The 20113-nt window shown below is 46.7% G+C and overlaps 1 protein-coding gene across 1 annotated transcript in view; it reads left to right on the top strand.

The window, feature by feature from the left end:
- The first annotated feature begins 484 nt into the window (after window positions 1-484).
- SLC12A3 (solute carrier family 12 member 3) overlaps window positions 485-20113 on the top strand; it is a 36371-nt gene continuing 16742 nt past the window's right edge. Inside the window, exons 1-15 of the mRNA XM_077830939.1 lie at window positions 485-787; window positions 3293-3439; window positions 6578-6653; window positions 7262-7357; window positions 8293-8432; window positions 9369-9479; window positions 10348-10459; window positions 12683-12813; window positions 14512-14596; window positions 15402-15556; window positions 16233-16340; window positions 17361-17484; window positions 18499-18600; window positions 19290-19445; window positions 19824-19923. Of these exons, the coding sequence (XP_077687065.1) occupies window positions 485-787; window positions 3293-3439; window positions 6578-6653; window positions 7262-7357; window positions 8293-8432; window positions 9369-9479; window positions 10348-10459; window positions 12683-12813; window positions 14512-14596; window positions 15402-15556; window positions 16233-16340; window positions 17361-17484; window positions 18499-18600; window positions 19290-19445; window positions 19824-19923 (1946 nt within the window). The remainder of the gene's footprint in view (window positions 788-3292; window positions 3440-6577; window positions 6654-7261; window positions 7358-8292; window positions 8433-9368; window positions 9480-10347; window positions 10460-12682; window positions 12814-14511; window positions 14597-15401; window positions 15557-16232; window positions 16341-17360; window positions 17485-18498; window positions 18601-19289; window positions 19446-19823; window positions 19924-20113) is intronic.

Below are 20113 nucleotides of genomic sequence, written 5' to 3'. Positions count from 1 at the left end.
CATGGGCAGTGACAAGAAAAACCCAAGGAAAGGCCGATATGCTTCCTCTGTAGCCATTTTACAGAGGCCGTTCAGGCTGGGGCAATATCCCCGAGAGAGATCTGTTTATGTTTATACCTAACAGCGGGAACAGAATGTACCTGGTTAGGCTGCAGGGGAAACATAACTCCACATTCTCCCACTGATCTGTCCTTGGGACTTAATCTCCAATCTGTTATCGCAGCCCCGATCAGGCACTGGGAGTCAGCGATTCGGGTAACAGGCATTTTGATACCCCCTCAGGCTATACTTTCCCACGACCAGCTCCGGGTGGTTCAAGCCAATTAGTTTTCCCCATGAGTAATTGATTAAGTGGCGGCCAGTTGGTTCGTTCTGGTTTCGCTGTGTATAAAGTCTCCATACGCTCCTGTGTGTCGCCAATCGCATCACAGCTCCCCATCACTTGACCAAGAGAGACCCAGGCAGAGAGAAGAGCAGGGATGAAATGGCCACAGAATTGCCAGCCACAGAATTAACTGACTTGGCCCATGCCAGTGGCAGGTTCACCATTAGCACCCTGATCAGCACCGAGGACAGCGGCAAACCTCACTATGGACCGCCTGCCGCTGCCCCCTGCGAGGCTCCCCATCCCAGCCACCTCACCCACAGAAGCACTTTCTACATGAGGACCTTTGGCTACAACACAGTGGATGTTGTGCCAACTTATGAACATTATGCCAACACGAAGGCGGTGGGCGAAACCAATAAAGTTAGGCCCACGCTGGCAGATCTACATTCTTTCTTGAAGGTAAGCGATGTAGCAGGACTGTCTCAAGCATCGATTTACTTGAGAAGTGCTGTAGTCTGTTTGTAGTGAATGCTCTTTCTGTACTTATCTCTGTCCCTGCAGAAGAAACATAGACTTTGAAATAAGCCTTCTGCAAACATGGGTCATAGAAAGAGTCGCTAAATAACTGTGAACCATGGGTGGAAATCATGATCTGTTCTTAATCTAGTTACTAACCAACAACAAAGGTGAAATCTGATGCTTTAGGTCACTGCAAATGGTTCTCCAGCTCCATTGCGGACAACCAACAGCTTTGGAGTGCTGAGTGCCCTGTTTCCACCTGGAGAAAATGTTGGCTCTTGAGACTTAAATATCAAGCAGATGGATCAGCTCATGACTCCATCGGCTTGTGTCACTCTCCTGAGAGGGCAGAGGTAAATCACACTGGCATATAGGATGAACAATGAATATTGCTGTAAAATTCATATTCCCAGACATAAAACAAACCTGCGGTAGTATTGTAATCTAACTACCCTCATGCTCTGCAATATTTTCCCATTGATGTCGTTCTACTGCATATGAAGAGGAAGCCTGCCTGCTTTCCAATAATAACAAGGCCTTGCTTCCATCATGTCCACGTAGAGTGAAATCTGTCTCCAGCTTTGGAATCCGCCCCTTCCTTGGTCCAAAACATCCCATTTCTGATGCTCTTCAGAGCATATTTTCCCTCCAGGCATGGCAAGGAGCAGCTAGGGAAGAGTTGTAATTGCCAGGATGGGGACTGGGAGGGTCACCTGCATTCGGATGTATTTTTAAGTTATGCCAAGGATGCCGAGAACATGTAGCTAGGTGCCCCCCTTTTTAGTATTTTTATAAACTCAAGTAAATAAAGAAAAGAAATGGCCTGGTAGAGGACTTGCAAAACTCAATTGCTTCCTAGCAAAGTCAGGTCTGAGCTCTTGGGCCATGCATCCGCCTCATAAATGGTGGTGTAGGATTATGTTTCTGTGTCCCGTCCTTTTTCTGTCCTGGGGGATAGAAGGAATGCTGTTGAAGTCTCTCTGCACGGTTATGGTCATTTACCTTGACCTTGCGGCAAACAGAGGTATGCTTGTGGTTTTTTATTTTCAAGTGAAATTAGTGCTGCAGAAAGTTCCTGGCTTGATGGACCAAGTGACTCAAATCCTGTATTTATCCAGCAAACAGATTGACTTTGGGCAGGGCAAGTTTTCCCTAAATTGCTCCCACTATTGTACCCCTTACTTGGAGGGGGAAGAGGGCTCCGTGGTCTGTAAAATCTCTGGCCTTAGGGGTATCTATCTGCATCCCAACCCAGAACCCCCTTCTCTGTTGCCAAAGCTCTTAAGAAAGTAGTCATGGAGGTTCAGTAATTTCAAACAAGGTGTTTCAAGTTCTTACTCCAACTATTGGGAAGGGGCATACCAGCATGACACAGACTCAAGCAGTAAAGACTGCAGGGCTGTGTGACATGGCCTGTACGCATCCTATTGTGAGTCACTCTGTTGTTGTGGTCTATGTCACAGGCCTCCTCCATGAGGGGTCATTTGCTATCTCAGCATTCCAGGGATGAGCTGAAGATGGACTCGTTTCTCTGCAGCCTGTAGTCAGCAAGCTCCTGGGGTTCATTGAAACCTGCCATCATCTTGCCCCCGTGCTCAGAGATATTTTTGTCCTTGCACTGCTGATGAAAGCTCCGTTTGAGGCATCGTGTGAACAGTGGTTTTCCCATGCGTCCCACCGCCTTTACTAAGGGCCGTGTTTTTAAAAGTATTTCAGCACCTAAAGATGCAAATAGCTGCTTATGGGGGATTTCAAAAGCACCTAGGCACCTAAATCCCTCTGAAAACACTTGCATCTTTAAGCACCTAAATATCTTTAAAATCTGGTCTTTAGCTTCTGTTTCCCATCTATAAAATGGCGATAACCGTGCTTCCCAGCCTCCCAGGATTGTGTGAAGATGAATGCACTAAAGATTGTGAGGTCCTCAGATCCGATAGTGACGGGGGCCATGTCAGTCCTTAAGACAACAGATTGTGAAAATCTCACCCATAGTTCCTTATATATTTACAGCACTGTGCAAATATTAACTAACTGTGAATCAAAAATCCCAAAGTCTCCACTCCCCAGATCTGCTACTACTGATCTGCTGATGGAAACCACTGTATACAAGCTAGGTATTATTGTTATTTGCAAGTTCTGATTTACAGCATTTTAAGAAGAATCAGGAGTATGTCTCTACTTGTAGGGTGGTGGTGTTCATTATTTATATGATGGTGGTGTGAACTGAAATTGGGGTCCCATTGTGCTCAGCGCTGTACAGACACCTAGTGAGAGACAGGTCTTGCCTGGACAAACCTTGTTAGCACAACGTTGCTGCTTACCTCTAGGATTAAAAATTTCAAACGGAGGGTTGAAAATTGACGAGGTCGAATATGGTCCCAGACATCTTCCTTTCTGTCCCACCTCTATGCCCTGTTGTGACTTGATTTCTCTCTGCTTTCTCAGTCGGACAATAGTCATCTCCACAATCCCGTGTACGAGCCCCAGAGAAGTAATGGCCTGAGTGACGAAACTACTGAGGAAGATGGTGGTGAGGGTAGGGAAAAGCCTCAAGGAGAGCCTGTCCGATTTGGATGGGTGAAAGGGGTGATGGTGAGTTGTTTTGGTTTTTTTTTTTTTTTTTTTGCTGCCTACAGACCAGAAGGAAGTGTAATGGGAGAGCTCGGGTCCTATGCTGGCAACAATTCACGTACAGCCCGATCTCGCCACCTTCACTCTCCCCAATTTGTAGATCACTCCTACATTGACTTCAATGGGACCATACAGAGGGTAATGGCTTGGGTTTGAAAGTCAGTGCAGAACTTTTCTTCTCCCTGGGTTCACTGTATAATCTAGCTTATTTTACTGTGACAAGTATGCAACCCTGATGTCTCATCTGCCAAGTATAGCCCATTATATTAAGCCACATGATAGCAGGTGACGTTCAAACTTGACAAATGGCAGGTGATGTAGGTAGGGAGAAAGGATGGTCCAGGGGATCAGTCTAGGACTTTGGAGACCTTGGTTCAATTTTGTGTTCTGCTGAAGGCATTCTGTGTGTGTTACAGAGCCACCCTGTGCCTCAGTGTATCCCCTGTGAAATGGAGATAATAGCACTTTACTTGCTGTGAGCTTAGGTACATTAAAGACCGTGAGATGCTCGAATACTAGGGTGACGTGGCAAATAGAAGACAGATTCAAAGGAAACATTTGAATAATTGTTGCACATTACTAGGTTCTAACCTGACTGCCTCCACTGGGTATCTTTGCAGCAAGCTCAGGGAAGTCGCTGCTCAAGGTGCCGAAAAAACAATCAAACAAATGGTTAGGAAGTGTAAGGAATGGGATGAGAAATCATACTGAAAATATGTTCATTTCATTATATGTCAATCCGATGCCCTCACCTGGAAGACTCCGTTCAGTTCCGATCACCCTATTTCAGGCAGCATACAACAGAAAGAATGGGGGGCAGGGTGCAAGACCAGTGATGAAATAATTTGGGGCATAAGAAGGGTTCCATATGAAGGGAGATATGAATTGGGAGTCATCTTGGAGATGAGATAGATAAGAGGGATGTGATAAAAGTATACATAACAATGAATGGTCTAGAAAGGGTAGATCAGACATTTCTGTTAACCTGCTCTAATAATTAAGGCTACGTTTTAGTCATGAGTACTTTTTAGTAAAAGTCACGGACAGATCATGGGCAGTAAACAAAAATTCGCGGCCAGTGACCTGTCCATGACTTTTACTATATACCCCTAACTAAAACTTGCAGAGGTGGGGAGTTACTCCGGGGGTGGCCCGGGGGGCGCCCTGGGTACTGGGGGGGTGCGGGCGCTGCGTGGGGGTGCAGCCTGGGGAAGTGCCGCGGGTACTCGGGGAAGCTGCAGCCCGGGGAAAGCGCCATGGGTGCTGTGGAGGGTGGGGCACAGCCTGGGGGGACGTCTCGGGTGCTGTGGAGGGTGAGGCCCAGGGGGGCGCTGCGGATGCTATGGGGGTGGGGTTGGCAGGGCTGGGGCAGGCTCCCTACCCAGCTCCTGGGTAGCGGGAACTCCAGCTCCTAGCTCCATGTGCTGCCTCCTCTCCGCCCCAAGCCCCTGTTCTGAAGCTCCCATTGGCTGGGAACTGCAGCCAATGGGAGTTGCGGGGGCGGTGCCTGTGGGCAGAGGCAGCTCATGGAACTAGGAGCTGAGGGAGGGGAGTTCCTGTCACCCTTCCGGGGAGCTCCCCCCAGGTAAGCACCACCCTGCACCTCAGTCCCCAGCCCTGATCCCCCCCCACCCAAACTCCTGCTGCAACTGGCCCAGGGGCTGCCCAAGCTTCTCAGGTGGCTCCCAGGCCAGCCGCATTGTGCTGCTGCAGAAGTCATGGTGGTCACGGAATCCCTGATTTCCCTGACCTCCATGACAAACACGGAGCCTTGCTAATAATACAAGAACAAAAGGGTCCTTCAATGAAATGGAGAAGTGACATATTCAAAAAACGATAAAAAGAAATGCTTTTTTTTTTTTTACACAGAATGCACAATGGATCTGTGGAACTCATTGCCACAAGGTATCAGAGGTAGTATGTTCAGGTAGAGAGGAAGGGATGGTCCTGTGCTGAAGGCATTAGCCTGGCCCCTGAGAGACTCAGGTTCAATCCTCTACTCCACCACAGACTTCCTGTGTGATTTTGAGGAAGTCAGGCTACATCTACACCTCAAGCTAGGAGTGTGATTCCCCTGCTTGTGTACATGTATTTGCGCTAGCTCTCCTCAAGCTCGCGTGAGCATAAATAGCAGTGCAGCTGCAGTGGCATGTGTAGCAGAGGCAGTGAAGGCATGGACGAGCCATGCCGAGTAGAGACCCACCCGCTTCACGTTCGTGGATTCTAAGGCCAGACGGGGCCATTGTGCTCATGTACTCTGAATTCCTGTATAACACAAGCCAAAGACCTTCTATAAAATAATTCCTAGAGCAGATCTTTTAGGAAAAAAAGCATCCAATCATGAGCAGGGAAGTCACACCCCTAGCTTGCAGTATAGATGTAGCCTCCATCTCTCTGTGCCTGTGTTCTCCAACTGTAATGGGGATAACAGCAAGAGGCCTGACCTACCTCAGAGTGGTGTTGTGAGAGTAAATATACTGAAAGGTTGTGACGTTCTCAGCTATGGCCATGGGGGTTATAGAAATACTTAACACAGATAGATCACTGAGGCCGAGAGCTTAGCAGGATTCCGAAGAGGATGCAGTGTTGCCAAGCGGACGGAGCACTGGGCTAAGATGCATGAGACCTGGGCTCCATTCCCTGCTTTGTTGCTGGGAGGCTGTGAGCAAGTCGCTTCCCTGCCCTGTGCCTCAGTTTTCCCATCTGTAAAATGGGGGATGATGATCCTGACCTGCTTTGTAAAGCTCTTTGAGATCTACTGATGAAAAGTGCTAGATAAGAGCTAGACATAGACATGGATAACACGAACACCACAGAGTTGCAATAGGAAGGATTTAAAAACTTCTAGAAGGGAAATTAAGCCTCCTGCTTCAGGGCTTAAACCAGCCTCTGACTGATGAGGTTAGGAGGAAACCTTCCTGTGGGCTGGTCACTCCACTTCATGGGTCTCAAGCATTTGGCACTGGCCACTATTGCAGATAGGATATTGGACTTGAGGAGCCATGGGTCTGAGCTGGCTATTCCGCTGTTTCTCTATTCACGCGCACTGTCAGCTATGCAGACGATCACATGAGATTAATGTGTCTGTTTTCCTTCTAGATTCGATGCATGCTGAACATCTGGGGTGTGATTCTCTATCTGCGATTGCCCTGGATCACTGCACAGGCAGGGATTGGTAGGTGCAGCTCCATTCTCTAGAGTTGCCAGCAACAATTATATTTGACATAATTTGTTTAGTTGTAAACCCTGACAGAGTGCTTGGCACTATTCAAGACACAATGAAAACAGTCCCTCCCTTCCCCAATATCCTTAGGCCCAATTCTAAATGGCATTCAGGGGTCACTGCGCCCCCCATTGCAAAGCCTACTGATTTAGGAGCCTAAATCTCATTTTCTAAAGTTATTTAGGCACTTAGGAGACCAAATCCCATTGACTGAGGGATTTAGTTCCTAAATCTTTTTTGAAAAGAAGACATAGGCTCCTAAATCTGTTAGTTGTTGCAACACTTAACTCAGCAATGCCTAAATACCTTTAAAAATCTGGGCTTTGGTGTCTATGGGACAGCAATGGAGAAGATGGGCTAGGGATATAGACAGGCAGATGCAATATAGAAATTGGGCTCAGAAGAGGACATGGGCCCTTATCGACATCCTGGAAGAAGTAGGTTGAGGGGAAGGGTGACTTTATGGATCACTGTATGGGGCACCAAGGAAAAGAGTCAGAGATGGTGGTATTGCTTTCTTCACCAGGCAACAAAGTGAAAATAATTCCTCTTCTCTGCAGCGCTCACATGGCTGATTATCTTCATGTCTGTGACTGTGACGAGCATCACAGGCTTGTCCATCTCTGCCATCTCCACCAACGGCAAAGTGAAATCAGGTACTGCTTGGCTCCCATTTTTCTTCTGAGGGCTGGCCCTGGTCTCTCCTGGGGGAAGAGAGGGGGAAGAGGTCCCAGCTGGCACCGATCTCTCTCAGCTGATCCCGGTCTCTCTGGTTGGAGAGGAAGGGGGACAGGTTCCAGGCAGTCCCTCTCACCTAAGGCTGGTCCCTGGATATGGGGAAGAAGTGATGATAGAAGCTGTCAGTGACTGGCTGGAGGGGAGATGGCTCCTCCTGAGCCTCTGGCCCCCAGGATCCCTGGACCCAGCTCCCTGCTTCCCAGAACTCTGGGCTGCCATCTCCTCAAGCTACCTCCTCCATCTCTTCTGCTTCTGGGCCCACTCTGGCAGGAGAGGGAGCGGCTCAGCAAGGACATTCACATGACTTGTAGAGGAGTCTATGGCTAAGGGGGGGCAGTCCTGGGTGAAACAGAAATATGAAATCTCTGACGTGTTAAAGAAAGGTTCAGTCTGGTTTTGTCTTATCAACACCTAGTTCCCTCATGCCGATTTCTCAAGGGTTTGATCTTGTCTAGTTCTAAGTCACTGTTCCAATCTCCCTTCAAACTCTTCCTTCTCCTAGGAAGGGATTCTTTATAAGCACAAAATTAATGCTTTTTAATTAGAGATGGGCCTGTCCCAAAATTCCAGATCCAGACTTGCCTGAACTTTGATATTCAGACCCTGATAAATTGCCTTGTAAAATGTTGAGCATCTTATCCTATCTCCCTGTGTCATTGTCACTCATCGTGCATACAGTGCATGGATGTAGATAGGTGTCTGCCACACAGGCTTTTGTGGTCTACTTGTCATTAGTTTGTGCGGAGGACAAAGAGTCATTAAGGACATGTTGTTTGGGTCATGAATATCTGTGATCACCTCAGGTGCTGCATGTGAAGTATTTAAACAACAAAATGTTTCTGGCATGTGTTAGGTGGCACCTATTTCCTTATCTCAAGAAGCCTCGGTCCAGAGCTGGGTGGTTCCATCGGTCTCATATTTGCCTTTGCGAATGCCGTGGCGGTGGCCATGCACACGGTGGGCTTTGCGGAAACTGTGCGCGATCTGCTCCAGGTAAGGAATCCGAGTTGTTTCATGGGCCCCCCCCCCCCCCGCCCCCGATTTCATCCGCAAGGACTTGTACCGTGTCAACATTTAAGTCCTTCTTAAAGGCCAACTTCTGCCATGCTGCCGACAGTGAATCTAGTTGTACAAAAAAATCTGTATTTGTTCTTTCTCTTTCCCCTCAACTTGTCTGTCATTAAACTTTTTGCTCTTGACATGCCATTGCATGTGCATTAATCATAAGCAAATTAATAATCAGTAGTTGATACATGAATGGTAATTAATCACTTATAGCCACTGATTAGTTATCAATACTCAAATCAATAACCAACAATTAATAATCAACAGCAATCAATAACCATGGAAATCATGCTAATTAGAGATGACAATGACCGAGTTGCTCTTCCATTCCACATGTTTGCCAGTTCAGGCTTGTTCCATACAGCCTGCTCCTGCCTGGTTTGAAATTGGAAATTTGTTTTTTTAACGATTCACATTTGTTTTAAATATCATTTTAAAGCTGTTTATTTAGGAAGTATAAATGACTTTACAGATCCATACCTCAAACACACCGAAAATTATATAGACCTATCCATTCACGCAGTGGTCTATGGAACTTAGGTAAGACACAGCCCTGGTATTGAAGAACTCACAGTCAGTAGGTCCATAATGTTTTAATGTGAAATAAAAGTCTAGAAAAGTGCCTGGCAGACCAGATTTAAGGTCACTGCCGACTGAAATGACTTAGCTGGTTGAATGTTGGTACAAAAGAATGATGGTTTTATAGGCCTCTTCATTCTCTATTGGTTTTTAATAAAAAGAGGAATTTAAAAGTACAGAAAGACATAAGGAAGTGAAGGAATCGGATGCGGTCTGTATGGTTAGGTTCAAGTCTGCCATCAGCTTCCAGAACTGCAGACTGCTGACTTGGGCTTCCTTTCCCAGGAACATAACTCGCCCATTGTAGACCCCACAAATGACATCCGCATCATCGGGGTCATCACAGTGACAGTGCTACTTGGGATTTCCTTGGCTGGAATGGAATGGGAAGCAAAGGTAACGGTCTCAATTGTTAGGATGAATGTAGGAATTTCCATACCGCAACACATCCATGGTCCAGCTAGTTCAGTATCCGGCCTCCAACAGCAGCCAATGCCAGTTGCTTCAGGGAATAGGGGGCCTATACCCTCCCTGCAATAATACACCTAATTGCAAGGTTCTTACCACCAGGGAAATTCTTTCTGATCCTTCCTGATGATTGGGTTTTGCCCTGCAGCATAAGCATTGTCAGCCTAGATATAATTTTCTTCTGACTGTTGAAACTGCAGAATCTGTTCTCATTCATACGAATATCCAAATCTTTCTTGAATCTTATCACCACGTTTGCCTCAGTGTTGTCCTTTGTCTGGTTCATTTGTTCAGATGCTGCTATTGGCCTCCTTTAACTAGCCACAAAAGCCTGCTGGCCAAGAAACCTAGGGAGACAGACAAATACAGAAGACTGTGCAAGGCATGTCTCAAGGGTCATGCTGCATCTTGTAACACAGGTCTAGCCAGAACTGATGCTTAGCTTAGCTTGTTAGACTGGATGAGAACCATCTGTCCCCAAGTTTAGGAGGGGCAGGAAGCATGGTACAGAGGAGAGGTTGGGGGAAGAGGTTGAGTCGCTCCTTTGCACCAACTAGCCTTAGGGTATAAGCAGCATTGCAGCTTGTGAGGAATGCACAGGTTACTTACCCTGGCCTACTAGTCACAAGGGCAGAATGTTGCTTCAGGGGGGCCTGTTTGCAGATTCCCAGCTGGCAGATGGGTGAAACTTACTTAGGAGTTGCCCACCAGTACTTTTCACTCCACCCCTTTGTACAGCGTTTGCAGCAGGTACTCAGCCAGCAGATTGTTCAGCTGGATTCTTTTGGTCTCACAGGCACAGGTGCTGTTCTTCATCATCATCATGATTTCCTTCATAAATTACATAGTGGGGACGGTGATTCCAGCCTCCGAGGAGAAGCAGGCAAAAGGATTTTTCAGTTACCGAGGTAGGTTCCAGCGGTAGTCATTCCTCCTAGAGGCAGGAGTTTGGGGGGGACTCTTACTAATTCTCATGGATGGCTGGGAGAGCCGGTGTGAATGACTGAGGTTTGCAAGTAAGCAAACAAACAGTGAAAAGGGAAGACAAATGCATCCCCTAAAGGAAGAGGAAGGATGGTTCAGTGGTTAGGGAGGCAGCCTGGGACTGGGAAGACTCAGGTTCAAATTCTTGCTCGGGAGCAGACTTCCTGTGTGATCTCACGCAACTTGTCTCTGAGCCTCAGTTCCCCACCTGTATAGTGGGGATAATAGAACTTCCCTACCTCCCAGGGCGGGTGTGAGGCCAAAGCCATTACAAGATCATGAGGCATTTGGGTACTAAGGTGGTGGAGGTCAGATATGCACATAAGCTGGCCAGAATGTATTTTCAGTCAGTTTACTGTGTCAACTGGAGTTTAGTTCTAATGGTTATGGTGGAATGGGAACAAAACCACAGTGAAGGTTGCACCAGAGTTTTCTATTCAGCAGGACTCTTAATTATGATAATGTGCTAACAAATATTCTCTGCTACATGTCACAAAACGAGGAAGTCTTGGTGCTCAGACATCTCACCATAATCGTCGCTGTTCCATTTCAGTGGAGAGGGTCTGGTTAATTTTGGTGGATTATATGGCTTTTGGATCATAGAATCATAGAAGATTAGGGTTGGAAGAGACCTCAGGAGGTCATCTAGTCCAACCCCTTGCTCAAAGCAGGACCATCTCCAACTAAATCATTCCGTCCAGGGCTTTATTCTACTGCACCAGCATGATTATGGTTTATTTACAAATGTAGATGAATGCTCGAGTACAGTGCTGAACTGAACATTTCCATATGGTCACTTTGCTCTCAAGGTCCTGGCAGTTAGTCGAGAGTAGGGCAGCATGTAACAGAAATGTATCTCGTTCAGGTCTGTTATGTGCCTGCAAGGAAAATAGCCTCTCACGTTAAGCGCCCGCTCTGGCCTGCTTGTTCTGAGTAAGAGCGGTGTGGTAACGATTAAAGCTTCCAGGGAGACAATGACACTTTCCTGATTGTTCTGCTGAACATTTGCAAGGTGCTGGAGGCCCATAAGGATCTACATCCAGGGGCAGAGAGGTGAATGCTCCTGCCGTGTGTATGAGATGGACCCAGCCCGTGTGGCAGGGGACCCAGCCCAATACATGTTTCAGCCCGGGACTGTGCAAACCGCTTTGGACCCTCATTCTGAGTAAAGAACGGAAGACCATTGGGACTCTAGAGTTCTTGTGGGTGTCATTTACCCAGCATACAAGTACTGCATGAGCCTCATTTTCATAGGAGCTGAGCATCCACAGATCCCATTGATTTCACTCCTGGGGATAAAATATGCTGGCATTTGTCTTAATTACCATTTACTCTTTGATGTAAGAAGGATCAAAATGCATCGGCTGAATGTGGCTATTTGTTGCTGTCAAACAGAATGCCCATTTATTGCCAGGGAAAAGGCTTATCACTGAGAGAGCTCGATGGATCAATGGATGAGACAGTCGTGATAATTAAGGCTGTGATGAAATGCTTCTCTTTTGTTTAGTGAGTTTCTCCATTCCTGCTGGAATCATTCTCATCCCCTGGAGCAAAATCTCCAGGCAGGCAGTGGCAGAATAATTTTTTATATCTAGAAGCATCTTTAATTTGGACTCCGCCCTGTCCACTTTAAGGCCCGACCCTATAACAGATTGAGGGGTAAAAATAGCAAACAAGAAATTAGCTCATGACTCATCCTTTCCCAGCCCTCCTTAGACTTTGTGTTGTCTGTGTAGACCTTCATTTCACAATCAGATTGGCATGGGCAGATCCATACACCTGTGCAGGAGCCCAGGCCCAGATTTGTAAAGGTATTTAGGCACTTTTGAAAAAGGAACATAACCCTCTAAATCACTTAGGCCTTGCTTTTAAATATCTTTAAGAAACTGGACACGTGTGTAGGCAAACCCACTGATCTGCTTGCAAACACAGTCTTAGACTGTGAACTCTGATCTAACTTTATGACAAGAAAGCACATAGCATGTTTTAGGGTGCTGTATAAATAACAATGAAACGCTGCAAGGTTGCCTCTCAAGAGCCGTTCGTCACTGCAGCTACTGTTTCAATCATTGCCTTTAAAATGAAAGAAACGAGATTAAAATGATCTAGTAGATTGGAATTGATAGAAAAATATTTTTCTCCTCCAGCTGATATTTTTGCTCAGAACTTTGTGCCAAATTGGCGCGGACCAGATGGCACCTTCTTTGGTTTGTTTTCCATTTTCTTTCCATCAGCAACTGGCATCTTGGCTGGAGCCAACATTTCAGGCGATTTGAAGGTAGGTTTTTACTACTCCTGGCCAATACAGCATCACAAGGGCAAGCATCCCAGGTTGTGTGCTATAGGCAGGAATGAGGTTGTGCTGATCAAGCTCTGTGTGTCAGAAATGGGCAAACTCCAGAGTCGGCAAAACTTCCTTGATTGGCTTTTGATTTTGTAAATCCAAGAGCAGGCATGGTTTGGATCCAGGTCCTGCTTTACTTGGATAATTTTTTGGTCTATCTCTGTTTTAGAGCTGGCCAAAATATTTTTATTTTCAAAACATTTTATCCAAATTTTGAAAGAACAGTAAAAATAATTTTAAAAACACCCCAGATGTTTTATTCATTTTTTGAGCAGCGATGGAACTGGTTGACATTTTTAAAATTTTAACACAATTTCAAGAAATGTTTGAGGATATATATATATTTTTACTGCATTTCCAACTAGCTCTACTCAATCGATTCTTGGGTCCTGATCCTGCGCCCATCATCCACAGAGAGGCCCAGTTACATTAGCACAGGGGTCCAATGCCCAAAGCTTCTTGCAGGATTGAGGCATTGGATTGCACAGTGATGGATGCGCTACAAGACTCTACATAGAATGGAATAGAATTAATATTGGGCTGCCTACATTTATTGTACAGACATGGTTGAACTGATTTGGATAAATCAGTTGCCCGTGCAATAAACTGAACTATTTTTGAGGTTAGAGAAAGTTTGGTAAGCTTCGTTTCTTCATTTCCACAGGTCTCTGCCCTTGCTGCCTCGGGCATGAGTGCCAAAATCATGTGAGGAAGACTGTTCTGCAGAAGTGTTGAGCTAGCCGCAGATTAGAAATGACTGGAAATCTCTCCAAAGGGCTTGGGCTCAGGAGATTCCCAGCTCATTTTGCATCCCAAACAAATGTCAGATAGTTTGGCTATAAGTATCCAAATTGAATCAGTTATAGATGGGCCCAGCGTGCTGATTTGGACTGGCATGCCGAATGCTCCGGAGTTCGGATCCATGGGTTTGGGTTGCATGATACATGGAATCCCAGCCCTTCTTAAAGAGGAGGTGCTTATTAAAGACGAGAGCAACAAACTATAGACACAAACAAACAGGCTTCTGCACAGCCCAACTTTGTCTTCTTTATTCACCAGGGATCACCCCCTCCTCCCTTGTAATGACATATTTATAAAGTTCAAGTTTAGGGCCATTTCTGGCACCTTGGATCCTTACGAGGTTTGTCCAGCCTGACAGCTGTTTAGTTGATTTTATAGCTCCTATCTTGTACCCGAGGCTTTACCTTACTTTAAACCTTAGTTCCTCCTCTACCACTGACACTTTGGGCAGTGCAGTTCCTCTATTGATCAGAGTCACTCGCTCGTTGTGATACTTCTTCCCAGATGAGGCCAGTGCATGCAATATCCTCTGTCACTGTCACTTTAAGTAGATTAAAACAACGTTCAGTACGACATGCTCTGAGATTTCCAACACGCCAGCCCATCAATCCCACTTCACCTTCAAACATCTAGCACCGAAAGAGGGCTTTGCAGAGTGCCCAGCAGGTTAAGAAATCCAGACTCTGGATAATGCAAGTATCAGGTTGAAAGCTGTCCTGTGGTTTTTGAGTATCTAGGAGTGTTTTCTCTTCTTTATGGCTACAAAAATGAAAGGTAATTTTGTGGTGCCTATGGAATGCTGCTGTGTAACTCTGTGGTTGCCTTGCTTAGGATCCAGCTGTAGCCATTCCCAAAGGCACTCTGATGGCTATATTGTGGACTACAATATCCTATCTGGCTATTTCTGCTACAATTGGTAAGTAACATGCATAGACTTAATCCATGGCAGTGGTGGGGAAGTGACAAATGATTAAATGTTCATGGTTAATTTAATGTGTGCTTTCATGTTCATTAGGGACAGGGCAATTCCCAGTTATCAGGAATCCTGGGACACAGGGCACTTTGATTCAGTCTGGCTCAGATATCCATTCTGATTCTGGGTACCAGGAGGGGCGTTAAACAGTAAAGAGACAGACTAATAAAATTATAGTTTGATGATTTTTTTTTTAAATTTCATGATTTTTTGAGATCTGACTCAGGAATTTTGACCTCTTGAGATTGGCAACCCTGCAAGTGTCTCCAAAGAATTCAACCCAGGTTTGACACTGGGCCCAGTACGTACTATCCATGGTATGGAACCTTGGGAGCTTTAGTTAGCACTGGGTGGATGCCTATACAGGGTGGACATGTCTGATACAGCTGAAAGTTACTTTAAAAACAAAACTTAGTACAAGTTAGTTCCAGGAGCAGCCAGGAACTTGGGACACTGGGCAAAATGAATGGGCAGTCTGTGATAGCTGCAATCTTAGTTGGGACATTGGAGATTGGAGGTCCCTGGTTCAGAGGGTAAAGCATAAGCTGTTACAGCTTGAGCTAAAGCTCTCTAGATGGGGACTGTGACAGACTTATCTCCTCTGTGGATCAGGCACAGAAGGGCACCTGTAACACACATTCAGTAGTGGGTTACAATTACACAGGGACCTTTGTTAAAGCACATCTGGGCATCATGCATCGTATTGGAAAAGACAGATGGGAAGTGAATGGGAGCTGTTCCCTCCTAGGTGCCTGTGTGGTACGAGATGCCTCTGGGAGCCTGAATGACTCCATTCCTTTTGGCTCGCCGGGCTGCGAAGGACTTGCTTGTGACTATGGGTGGAACTTCACGGAGTGTGCTCAGAAGCAGAGCTGTAACTATGGACTCAGCAATTATTACCAGGTACTGTCACTCTGGTGCTCTCAGCAGCATGGCTTAGAAGGCTGAAACAGGGTTGGTCACTTTGGCCTGGGGTGCGGAAAATCCTAAGATATCCATGGCTGATGGTTCTCACCCCCTTCCCGCCCCCACCCCAGTTCCTTTGCTGTACTCCGTTAGGTCTGCATTAGCGCTGCTCAGAGCGGAAGTAGTAGTCACATCCCAATGCAGCCAGTAGCCACTGAGGGTGATAGGTCAGTTGCCTGAATTGCTGCTTTCTCTCTTTTAAAAAAGTAACTTGCCACAAATGAGGAAGGGATCCTACAGATAACGGGCTCTTTCCCTACGCCACCCTGATTCATTCCCAGAGCCTCCTGTGACATGAATGAGGTGGGGCCCTGTGGGGGAAAAATCGCATGTGACCGTGTAATTAAAGACTGTATTATAATGCATAAGCACTAGAAGGCTGAGTTAAGGTTGCACAGGCAGCCTGAATACTGGCACTTCCTACCTTTTGAGTGCTTGACTTTGCAATCTTAATAAGGTTCTTTTGACGTAGGGTGTTTTGGGCTGTAATAAGCTGTGCTCTGAGGAGCTCTGAGTGGTGGCTGTCAGAGTCTGAGGCTTGCAGGGGAAGGAGACCAGGCTGTTAGGCGACGGTGATGCTGGAGTGATCTATCGCTTCCTGTTTTTTCTGTAGAGTATGAGCATGGTATCTGGATTTGCCCCCCTGATCACAGCTGGAATCTTCGGGGCCACCCTTTCTTCTGCTTTGGCCTGCCTGGTCTCAGCACCCAAAGTCTTCCAGGTGAGATGGTGGCATGCTCAGGGGACCATGAAAACATCTGCAGCGTTGTGTTTCATGTATACAATAAACATGAGTCCACGGCAAGCTAGCAGGTCCCTGGCATTTCAGAGCCATAATTACAGGCTGAGTCTCCACCATGCGTAGGCACTGTGAGTTCTATAACAAGCTGAATAACCACCGTAGTTGGGCCTCACAATGCATCACTGGTAGGGTGACCAGATAGCAACTGTGAAAAAACAGGACAGGGGGTGGGGGGTAATAGGCGCCTATATAAGAAAAAGTCCCAAAAAACGGGACTGTCCCGATAAAAATGGGACATCTGGTCACCCTAATCACCGGGAATTGCCAGCTTTCTGGACAGATTCTTTAATCTGATATTCTTGATGCCTCTGGGGTTTTTGCCTGGAGCTTTGTTCCAGCAGCTCCCATCATGCGGTGCAGCCCACGAGCTGGGGCTTATGCACATTGCTACTTTTTCATGCTGTCCCCTTGGCTTTGCTCCTACTTGGCTAATCCTAATGGGACAGATTCTGTCCTCAGTCACTCCCATGCAGCTTCTTCCCTTTCAGTGGGCTTGCAAGAGTATAAATGAGGCAGTATATGGCCCATTGCTTTTGTTCATTTTATGAATTAAGATAATTAAGGTGACATCTCCTGCCCTTTCCATAGTGCCATCCGTGGTGGCAATGCCCCATCAGCAGAGAATAAGTGTGCTAGGATTGTTACCACTGATATTGGGATGAAAGTTAGTTATTACAGTTAGCTTTTCCAAAGTGAAGGGGACCTGATAGCAGGAATGGGCAAACTGGTTCTAAAACTATATCAGCCCTCTAGGGTGGGGGCCAAATTCTGTTCTCACACTGTGTAAATCTGGAGTAAGTCCACTCAAGAACAAGCATATACACTGAGCCAGTGAAAGTGCTTGAAGCTGAACCCTGGTTCTGTGGACCCTTGCTCTCAGCTCTAACCAATAGTCCGCAGTGCCTGTCAAGTTTAGATGACATCTCTTTCTCTCCACAGTGCCTGTGCAAGGACCAGCTCTACCCTCTGATCGACTTCTTTGGGAAGGGCTATGGGAAGAACAACGAGCCGATCAGGGGTTACATGCTGACCTACATCATAGCAGTGGGGTTCATTCTTATCGGTAAGTGCCTCAGATTTAATAGGCTGCCAGATCCAGTAGGTAGTTTTCTCTCCTTTTTTTCTACAGGCCGATTAATGATCAGTGTGGTGCCAGGTGGCTCTTTCTTTGTCAAACCAAATTCCTGCCTTTGTTAACTTCTTCCACCGTGGTATGAAGAATGGCTGCAGGTTTCCTACACACAGGAGGCCAGAATATAAAATTATATTCTACCAAAGGATGAGTGCAAGGTAGATTGGGAGAGCCTAATTCCACCCGCTCTTACACGCTTGGCTAGTTTGGAGTAGAGTTACTCCATATTTACACCCAGGTGAGGGGAGATCAGGCCCAGATGTTTCTTACCTTCATGGAACAAAATGTCAAATCTAAGAGAGTTCTGTCCTTCGCTCAGCAAGAAGATTCTGATGGCTACTTCTCCAGTTGCACTGAAACCTGACCAGCCAAGCCAGCACTGAGCGCAATTCCCTCCCAGGAGCAGGGAGCTCAGTAGGGCATATGTTAAACCACTAAGACATGGCTGCTTTTTTAACTGAAGTTTGATCTTGATGGAAGGGGCTAATCCTTCCCCAGGTGCATTCTAATATTAGGGGGAAGAGTCCTTTCATAACAAATACACAGGAAAAGAGAGAGCTGGAAGTAGAACCCATATCCAATGGCTCTTCAATATCATAGAATCATAGAATACCAGGGTTGAAAGGGACCTCAGGAGGTCATCTAGTCCAAACCCCTGCTCAAATCAGGGCCAATCCCCAATTTTTGCCCCAGATCCCTAAATGGCCCCCTCAAGGATTGAATTCACAACCCTGGGTTTAGCAGGCTAATGCTCAAACCACTGAGCTATCCCTCCGCCCCTAAGATGTTGATAGACATCTTAGAAATCTCTACGATAGCTGGAACAATCAGCCAGGGCTCTCAGTTTCTTCTTGATTTTCACCTTTCTCCCATTCTCAGAGGTTAAGTTGGTCAGGGTGTAGCAAATGCACTAATGAGCCATCCCTCTCTTTCCCGTCCCTGTAGCGGAATTGAACACTATTGCCCCAATCATCTCCAACTTCTTCCTGTGCTCTTACGCACTCATCAATTTCAGCTGTTTCCACGCCTCCATCACCAACTCACCGGGTGAGTGATCGCTACACTGGTTCTCGATAGCTACACCCGTCTTGTTGGCTGGGAGGTAGTGTCAGGGGTCTCTGAGCTTTACAAGGCTGGAGGGTCACTCTCTGCATCAGGGTAAGGTGTGAGACCTAGCCCAAAAGTTTCATAGTAAGAAGCTCTTTGAGCTGAACAAGGCGATACGCTTGGAGGATCCATGGTGATTAGGAGATGGGGAATATCTTCAATTCCATAAACAAAGCATCTCTGGGTGGGGGTGTTTGGGTACAGGTGTTTGCTCCTAGTCTGAGAGATGTCAGGTTCTTTCTCCACCTCGCCTTCGTCTCCCAGAGTTACAAAGAAAGCATGAGCCAGTGATACGGGCACTAGCCTAGGACTTGGGAGATGTGGGTTTACTTCCCTACTCTGCCACATACTTCCTGTGTGACCTTGGGCCAGTCGCTTAGCCTCCATGTGCCTTATCCGTACAGTGGGGGTAACCACCCTGCCTCCCAGGGGTGTGGTGAGGATAAACACATTAAAGGTTGTGAGGCGCTCAGGTGTGGTGGTGATGGAGGCCAGATAAGTACCTAAGATAGATAGGGTGCCCCTGTTCTACTCTCTCTCCTCAGAGGCTGGAGGACCCCTCCCCCAGGTGTGAGGGAAGAATTTAGCCGTGTAAGTGATGAATGTATTTTTGTGTCATGTCCATGCAGGATGGAGACCATCCTTTAGGTATTACAGCAAGTGGGCTGCGCTCTTCGGTGCCATCATCTCTGTCGTGATCATGTTTCTGTTGACCTGGTGGGCAGCCCTGATAGCCATTGGCATCATTGTCTTCTTACTGGGATACGTGCTGTACAAAAAGCCTGGTGAGTAACTGGGGCTTCTTGTTCTTAAGCAGACAGCGGCTCTCGTGAAAATGCCAGGCTGAGATATCGGAAGTCTATTGGTCTCGGAGCAGGGCAGCATCAGTGCAAGATTGCACCATGCTCTCTTCTGCCAACAAGGCAGTCAGCTGGGAGAGAGGTTTCTATGACGCGGCCAAGCCTGCCGTAGTAACTGAACCCAAACCCTCCCACTTGCTTCACACGGGCAACTAAACAAACCAACGCATGCACAGCCAGGCTCTCTGGAGCAATCCTACAATAACAAAGCAGCCCATGCGCGTGCCCAGCTCATTACCAGCATCACTCCTATTTCTGTTTTTAAAATGGTCTAATATGTTCCGAATGATTGTCCCCCTCCAGAAGTGAACTGGGGCTCATCTGTGCAGGCTGGTTCATACAACTTGGCCCTGAACTATTCTGTGGGACTCAACGAAGTCAACGAGCACATTAAGAACTACAGGCAAGTAATAGTGCTGTGTGGAGGATGACTGCAAGGGAACATGGCCCTCATCCCCAAACACAGAAGGGGCTCATGTATTTGAATAAGTCCCCCATGTTCCCCTCAAAGGCATGACTAGCCAGCTGAACCCCAAAGGAGACTCAACTGAGCGTTAGTAAACTTGTTTAAATTTCTGCTCCTCTCTGCACCT

Source organism: Eretmochelys imbricata, chromosome 12 (genome assembly GCF_965152235.1).
Source record: "Eretmochelys imbricata isolate rEreImb1 chromosome 12, rEreImb1.hap1, whole genome shotgun sequence".
NCBI lineage: Eukaryota > Metazoa > Chordata > Testudines > Cheloniidae > Eretmochelys > Eretmochelys imbricata.
The sequence above is the reverse complement of the archived record's forward strand: the minus strand, read 5'-3'. Positions and strand labels throughout refer to the sequence as shown.